This window comes from Sarcophilus harrisii, chromosome 4 (assembly GCF_902635505.1).
Source record: "Sarcophilus harrisii chromosome 4, mSarHar1.11, whole genome shotgun sequence".
Classification (NCBI taxonomy): Eukaryota; Metazoa; Chordata; class Mammalia; order Dasyuromorphia; family Dasyuridae; genus Sarcophilus; species Sarcophilus harrisii.
The window spans coordinates 427,533,436-427,541,781 of NC_045429.1; the positions used below are offsets into that span (position 1 = coordinate 427,533,436).

Here is an 8,346-nt window from a genome sequence, read left to right on the forward strand (position 1 = left end):
AATGTGGGCACCCATTTGGATACAAGTATGCACTATATTATGTGTGAAGATTACCCCTGGATGAATTTTTTCATGACCTTTCTTTCAGGAAGATCATGACTCATCTCTTATAACTAGCTACCTGGTATTGCCTTCCACTCCTTCTCCAGTTTTCCAACTTTTATTTTCCACAGTTGGGCAGAATCAATACCTTTTGAGTATTATTTTGAAGCAGAGAAGATACACATCATATTATTTGATAATCAATTGTTTATTGTCAATTATGTTGAAATTCAATTTTAAAAATTTACCAAATGTCCTATAACAATTAAGAGTCAATAATCTTGAATTTATTATAGCCAATTAGAAGAGCTTCACGATAATAACATACATTTTCTCTTCCCTTCTCATAGATACCATTCTCTTAAGTGTAACGTTTGGTGAAAGGAAGAGGTAGTCTAAAATCAGAAGTTGAAGAAATTATTCTCTATATTTCAAATTTACAATAGTTTCTGAATGCACATTCTTTAATGTTGTTAGTGCCCACATTTTTGCTCTTTGGATCAAAATGGGAGACATTACTGTCTCTCAACTACCTCTTTTCGTCCGCTTCTGAGGGAGAAGGGCATAATTCCAAATTCTCTTAAAGATTGTTGGTTTTCTTATGAAAATACTCTAAGGAATAAGGGTTTTATCACCATTGTGAACTTCAAAAGTACTGAAGATGCTTCCCTGCTTTTATAGTCTTACTTCTTATTCCCACAGTATAGCATTCTATCTGGAACACAGGACTGGAAGTGCGATTTTAGAATTAAAGACCAGGAATCTATTCAACTATCTTTTAACTCCTTAGAGATTATTGATTGCCCATAATATCAATTCACAATCACAAAGGTGTTTCATAAATCGAGTTCTCAAATGAAGAACAGTACCATTGTTATACCAGACACCCCAAATACTTCATAATTTGGCTTTCCAATCAATCCCTGACTCTGTTTAGCTTCTTTCATTTATTCCCCTCTTGATTAGCTAATCAAGTAATCAACAAGCTACATTACTAAATGATATAGCTAAAAGAAATCAAAAGTAAGTAGGAAGAAAAGCATAAAATTCTACATAGAACAGAAGAATTTTTAAAAGGATTGTGCTAACCCCAGAAAAAAGTGTTATGATAAAGGACTGGGTCATATAATTGTCAAAAAGGCAGAGTGAAAAAATGAATAGGTCTCTCCCATAAGTGGATCCATATATCAAAGAAGAATCACAGAGGTATAGGATATAGGCCACCAAATCTGATTAACTAGAAGAGGGAGAACATGGATCCTTTAGGATTAGAAGGTGGCTACTCTTAGAAATATTCCTGCTTTCTCTTCAGAGAAAGCTGATCTGAGCCATGTTCAGAGGCATGTTGCCCAGAGCTGGAGGACTGCTGGGAATGGGAACTATGACCTTGACCTACATTAGATCCATGACCCCTATTGCTTGATGAGTGATCTGATCTTGACCCATGTTGACCAGAGCTAGATGACTGCCTAGAGCCTGAGCCTGAGCCTGAGCCTGAACCAGAGCCATGTTTCCCAGAGCTAGAGGACTGATGGGAACTATGTCCTCGATCTTGAGAAATTCCAGATTGCTCACCTGAGCTGGACCTATGTCTTCTCTGAGAGGAGGATTGAGCTGAGCCTGAGTCATGTCTCCCAGACCTAGAGGAATGGCCTGATCTTGAACCCTGTTGCCTAGAGCTTGAGGACTGACCTGAGCCATATTCTGAGTCAGATTCAGAGCCAGAGTTAGAGCCTGAGCCAGAATCTGAGTGTGAGCCATGTTGGCCAGAGCTGGAGGACTGCTGGGTATGGGAACTATGCCTTTGACCTCCAGTAGATCCATGACCCCTGTTGCTTGATGAATGATCTGATCTTGACCCATGTTGACCAGAGCTAGATGACTGTCTGGAGCCAGAGCCTGAGCCTGAACCTGAACCAGAGCCATGTTTCCCAGAACTAGAAGACTGATGGGAGCTGGAACTATGTCCTTGACCTTGGGAAGTTCCAGATTGCTCAACTGAGCTGGACCTGTGATTTCTCTGAGAGGAGGAATGACCTGAGCCTGACTCATGTCTCCCAGACCTGGAAGAATGGTCTTTTCTCGACCCCTGGCGCTTAGAGCTTGAAGCTTGATATGAGCCATATTCTGAGCCAGAATCTGACTGTGAGCCATGTCGGCCAGAGCTAGAAAATTGCTGAAAACCGTAACTGTGACCTTGGCCTATATTAGATCCATGACCCCTATTGCTTGATGAATGATCTGATCTTGACCCATGTTGACCAGAGCTAGATGACTGCCTAGAGCCAGAGCCAGAATCTGAGTGTGAGCCATGTTGGCCAGAGCTGGAGGACTGCTGGGTATGGGAACTATGCCTTTGACCTCCAGTAGATCCATGACCCCTGTTGCTTGATGAATGATCTGATCTTGACCCATGTTGACCAGAGCTAGATGACTGTCTGGAGCCAGAGCCTGAGCCTGAACCTGAACCAGAGCCATGTTTCCCAGAACTAGAAGACTGATGGGAGCTGGAACTATGTCCTTGATCTTGGGAAGTTCCAGATTGCTCACCTGAGCTGGACCTGTGATTTCTCTGAGAGGAGGAATGACCTGAGCCTGACTCATGTCTCCCAGACCTGGAAGAATGGTCTTTTCTAGACCCCTGGCGCTTAGAGCTTGAAGCTTGATCTGAGCCATATTCTGAGCCAGAATCTGACTGTGACCCATGTCGGCCAGAGCTAGAAAACTGCTGAAAACCGGAACTGTGACCTTGGCCTATTTTAGATCCATGACCCCTATTGCTTGATGAATGATCTGATCTTGACCCATGTTGACCAGAGCTAGATGAATGCCTAGAGCCAGAGCCAGAATCTGAGTGTGAGCCATGTTGGCCAGAGCTGGAGGACTGCTGGGTATGGGAACTATGCCTTTGACCGCCAGTAGATCCATGACCCCTGTTGCTTGATGAATGATCTGATCTTGACCCATGTTGACCAGAGCTAGATGACTGCCTAGAGCCAGAGCCAGAATCTGAGTGTGAGCCATGTTGGGCAGAGCTGGAGGACTGCTGGGTATGGGAACTATGCCTTTGACCTCCAGTAGATCCATGACCCCTGTTGCTTGATGAATGATCTGATCTTGACCCGTGTTGACCAGAGCTAGATGACTGTCTGGAGCCAGAGCCTGAGCCTGAACCTGAACTAGAGCCATGTTTCCCAGAACTAGAAGACTGATGGGAGCTGGAACTATGTCCTTGATCTTGGGAAGTTCCAGATTGCTCACCTGAGCTGGACCTGTGATTTCTCTGAGAGGAGGAATGACCTGAGCCTGACTCATGTCTCCCAGACCTGGAAGAATGGTCTTTTCTAGACCCCTGGCGCTTAGAGCTTGAAGCTTGATCTGAGCCATATTCTGAGCCAGAATCTGACTGTGAGCCATGTCGGCCAGAGCTTGAAGACTGCTGAGAACCGGAACTGTGACCTTGACCTATATTAGATCCATGACCCCTATTGCTTGATGAATGATCTGATCTTGACCCATGTTGACCAGAGCTAGATGAATGCCTAGAGCCAGAGCCAGAATCTGAGTATGAGCCATGTTGACCAGAGCCAGAGGACTGCTGGGAACTGGAACTATGCCCCTCTCTTACGGGAATATCTATCCTGCCATGTGAACCAAATCCACGTCCCTTTCTAGTAGATGACTGACCTAATCCTGAGCCATACTGATTAGTGCTAGAGGACTGGCCAAAGCCTGCTTCAGTGTCAGAGTCATTATTCTTGGAACTTGAAGGCTGAATGGAGCTGAAACTAATTACTCTACAAACCTGGCTTCCTGATTCTTCACCTGAGTTAGACCTATGTTTTCTCTGAGAGGAGATCTGACCTGATCCAGAGATGGAGGACTGCTGGGAATGGGAACTACGATCTTGACCTACATTAGATCCATGACCCCTGTTGCTTGATGAGTGATCTAATCTTGATCCATATTGACCAGAGCTAGATGATTGCCTAGAGCCAGAGCCAGAATCTGAGCTTGAGCCATGTTTTTTTGAGCTAGATGACTGTGAGCCAGAGCCAGAGCCAGAGCCAGAGCTTGAGCTGGAGCTAGAGCCATGTTTTCCTGAGCTGGAGGATTGATGGGAACTGGAATGATGTCCTTGATCTTGAGAAGTTTCAGATTGTTCACCTGAGCTGGACCTATGTCTTTCCTGAGAGGAGGAATGAGTGATGCTGGAACCATGTCTTCCAGAGCTGGAATGACCTGATCTAGACCCCTGGTGCTTGGAGCTTGAAGTTTGACCTGAGCCAGATTCTGAGCCAGAATCTGAGTGTGAGTCATGTTGGCCAGAGCTGGAAGACTGCTGGGAATGGGAACTATGACCTTGACCTACATTAGATCCATGACCCCTATTGCTTGATGAGTGATCTGATCTTGACCCATGTTGACCAGAGCTAGATGACTGCCTAGAGCCTGAGCCTGAGCCTGAGCCTGAACCAGAGCCATGTTTCCCAGAGCTAGAGGACTGATGGGAACTATGTCCTCGATCTTGAGAAATTCCAGATTGCTCACCTGAGCTGGACCTATGTCTTCTCTGAGAGGAGGATTGAGCTGAGCCTGAGTCATGTCTCCCAGACCTGGAGGAATGGCCTGATCTTGAACCCTGTTGCCTAGAGCTTGAGGACTGACCTGAGCCATATTCTGAGTCAGATTCAGAGCCTGAGCCAGAATCTGAGTGTGAGCCATGTTGACCAGAGCTGGAGGACTGCTGGGTATGGGAACTATGCCTTTGACGTCCAGTAGATCCATGACCCCTGTTGCTTGATGAATGATCTGATCTTGACCCATGTTGACCAGAGCTAGATGACTGTCTGGAGCCAGAACTTCTTGTGCTTGAGGACCGAGGGTTACTGAAACTTTCTCCTTCTTCAGAAGTTGCTGATGGGCCCTTTTTTCTAGATTCATTTTTTCTTTTTTTCAATCCATCTGCTTCTCCCCCTTTTTGTTCTTCCTCTTCTCCTTCAGTCTGATCCTCATGATGATGATGAAAATATTCTTCCTTGAAGGTTTTGTTGAATGCCATTGTCAGCTTGAATATCATCAACAAAAACTCAGTAAAATCTATTCTTCTGTTACGATCATGATCCATATTAAGCATGAAGACATCCACAGTATCAGCATCTCCTGGATTCTGTACAAAAACAAGATGCAAAAATACTTCCAATGCATCTGAAATGACTACATCCCCAATAAATGAAGGTGTGTTAGGCACTGGTGCATGTAGTTGTACCTAGATGGACTCTAATAAGTCCCTGCTACCCTGCTGTTACTCTGTTCAATGTCCGTAGACAGTCATATTTAGGGAACAAATAGCATTAGTTATTAGGTGGGAATTCTGTTGAGCAAGAGAATGAGTATATATAAGACACAATTTATGGAAGTATGATGATTTCAACAGAAACAATAGGTTAAATTTGTATCAAGTCTTTGGGAATCACCAATCAACAAATATGATTGACTTTCCTCTTCATCTTGTCATGGCCCTTTGAAAACTACTGAATGTGTAGTTTCCCCTTTTTCCTCCCTCCTTCCTTTTCTTATTTCCTTCCTCCCTTCCTTCCTTCCTTCCTCCCTCCTCTCCCATGTCCTTCCTTCCCTCCTTCCCTCCTTCCTTCCCTCCTTCCTTCCTTCCTTCTTTCCTTCTTTCCTTCCTTCCCTCCCTCCTTCCTTCCCTCCTTCCTTCCCTCCTTCCTTCCTCCTTCCTTCCTCCTTCCTTCCTTCCTTCCTTCCTTCCTTCCTTCCTTCCTTCCTTCCTTCCTTCCTTCCTTCCTTCCTTTCTTCCTTCCTTCCTTCCAGAGGCAATCATGATTAAATGATTTGCCCAGGGTCACACAGCTAGTAAGTATTTGATATTGGCTTTGAACTCAGGTCCTTCTCACTATAGGGCCTTTGCTGTATCTACTCCACCAATTAGTTCTCCAGAATGTGTGCTTTCAATGAATAGGTAGACTATTATCTCCTCTACCAATACAGAGCAATACATAGTCTTAGTTGTAGTACTTTTTTAGTACTTCAAAGTTATGTGATTTGTTTAGGATCACACAGCCTATATGTATTAGTGAGGAATTGGATATAGATTTTGCGGGTTCAAGGCTGGTTCATTATCTATTACCTCACTAAACATCAGAAATTATCATTGCTGTATTTAATTTTAGAATGCTCTTTAGAGGGCTCAGATGGAATATTGAATATGTGAATTTTTTGCTTCCTACTAATTAGAAGCAGGTGTTAACTAGGATTTTATATACTTCTTTGAGAGTGCAAAGCACTTTATATATGCTCTCTTCTGAATATACACATATATCTCCCAATAATCCTATAAGGGAGATGCTATTCTCTCTCATTTTACAGATAAAAAAGACTGAAGCTGAGACATGTTAAGTAGCTTGCTCAGGATCACACAGCTAGTAAATGTCTGAAGCAGAGTTTGACCTCAGTTTTCCCTCCCTCTCAGGGAAGTAGGTAGAGCAGTGGATAGAGTACTCCTCCTCTTGTGTGGAGTCCCTGAATTTAAATCTGGCCTCAGACACTTATCAACTATGTGATTGTGGGCAAGTCATTTACCCTTGTTTGTTTCAGTTTCTTCATCTGTCAAATGAGCTGGAGAAGGAAATGACGAACCAGTATCTTTGCCAAGAAAAGTCCAAATGGGGTCACTAAGGTTTTAGTACTATTAGAAAATCACTCAGCCACAACAATAAGAACTTCCTCTCTCCTGTACTCTATCCACTATACCACCCAGCTCCCTCTTTTTAGGAATGGCTGAATATGAAAAATACCAAATCAAAGAAAATACACCTGCCTTTTGTCCCAGCCCATTGCATTTAATAGAAAACTTACCTTCAGAATACATTGCAGCTCATTCTCCAGAAATTCCTTCAGTGCACTTTGGCTCATGCTGTCCTCATCTTGGTCACAATATTGGTAGAAAACATCCATGATGGTGGAGATGCTTGCCAAGAGATGAGACATCTTGGTGCACAATTTAATAGACCTGGAATGGGAAAACATGACCCCTTACTGTCATTTTTCATATTCTTTAAGGGGCTTCAAGTGACAATTTTCTACAATAACATTCTTGAATTTATTTCCCATCTTATCTGTTTTCCCTTTGAACTGTGTCATGGGGAAAGATGGAGCAGGGAAATTCTTCCTCATCAATGCAATGAAACACTCAGTCCAAGAGATCTTAAGCTCCAAGGTCCCAGAGGAAGTCATGAAAGACAGAACTAGAAGCAAAACTAACTCTTACCCAGAGGATGGCCTTAAAGGGAGGGGAAAACAAAGCTCCCAGATGCTCTTATAGGCCCCTATTGGCATCCTAACAGAGAAGTGCTGGAAAGCACCTTAGAGATCATCTTGTTCCCTACCCTCAATTTACAGATAAGGAGAATATGACTCAGACAGTTCAAATGACATGTCTAAGGGAAGGGGCAGATGAAAGAAAAAGGAAAAAAAATAAGTACTTATAAAGTGCCTACTATGTGTCAGGCACTGTGCTAAGCTCTCTGCAAATATCTCATTTGGTCTCCATGCCAAACCTGAGAGGTAAGTGCTATTATGATCTCCATTTTACAGATGAGGAAACTGAGGCAGATAGTGGTTGAATGACTTGTCCACAGTTACATGGTTAGCAAGTGCCTAAAGTCAAATTTGAACGCAGGTCTTCCTGACTCTAGTCCTAGTATTCTATATACTATGGTGCCACTTACCTACCCAAGGTTACACAGCTATTAAGGGGAAGAGCTATAATCAGAACCCTGATCTTCTGGTACCAGTTCAGGGTTCCTGTTCTAATCACCCCATTCCCTAGATTTATGCCTGTTACAACACTAAGTGCCTATAGTCCTAACAAGATGGAAGAAGTCCTCACTTACCTAGTTCACCAAAGGAACAAAGAGGATGGAGATAGAAGCAGCTTGCAGGGTATCAGCTGTCTGGGATACTGGGCTTCTTATACTGGGGCTAATCATCCATCTCAGGGTGGTGACTCCCTTTATGTGGGATGGCCTGATTCATTTTCAACCAAACCCAGCGCCACCCCTCTTTCTCCACCCTTGTCACCAACAATATTAACCAAGCTAACTGCTCCTCACCTACTCATCTATGATTACATTAGGAGCTCCCCAATTTGAGCCAAAATTAGCTCCCACCTATCATTGTTTTAGGGTGTTTTACACAAGAACCTCTATGAGCTTCATACCTTTGATGAAGGCAGGGGCCATGAGATTATAGGATTACAGAATTTCGAATTGGAAATGGGTC

At 43.5% G+C, this 8,346-nt stretch overlaps 1 protein-coding gene across 1 annotated transcript; it reads right to left on the reverse strand.

Annotated features, from left to right (window-relative positions):
• Positions 1-231: 231 nt before the first annotated feature.
• Positions 232-8,038, reverse strand: HRNR (hornerin). Its single transcript, XM_031967559.1, has 3 exons — positions 7,959-8,038; positions 6,922-7,075; positions 232-5,212 (listed from the first exon to the last, which is right to left on the reverse strand). The coding sequence occupies exons 2-3, from the start codon at positions 7,051-7,053 to the stop codon at positions 1,328-1,330; spliced, it is 4,017 nt and encodes a 1,338-aa protein (XP_031823419.1). The 5' UTR covers positions 7,054-7,075; positions 7,959-8,038; the 3' UTR covers positions 232-1,327.
• Positions 8,039-8,346: the final 308 nt, after the last annotated feature.

Excerpts from the sequence above, each read along its gene's own strand:
- HRNR (XM_031967559.1), bottom strand. The coding sequence starts at position 7,053 with ATGTCTCATCTCTTGGCAAGCATCTCCACCATCATGGATGTTTTCTAC. Across the intron at positions 5,213-6,921 it reads AGCTGCAATGTATTCTGAAG|AATCCAGGAGATGCTGATAC; the intron begins GTAAGTTTTCTA and ends GTTTTTGTACAG.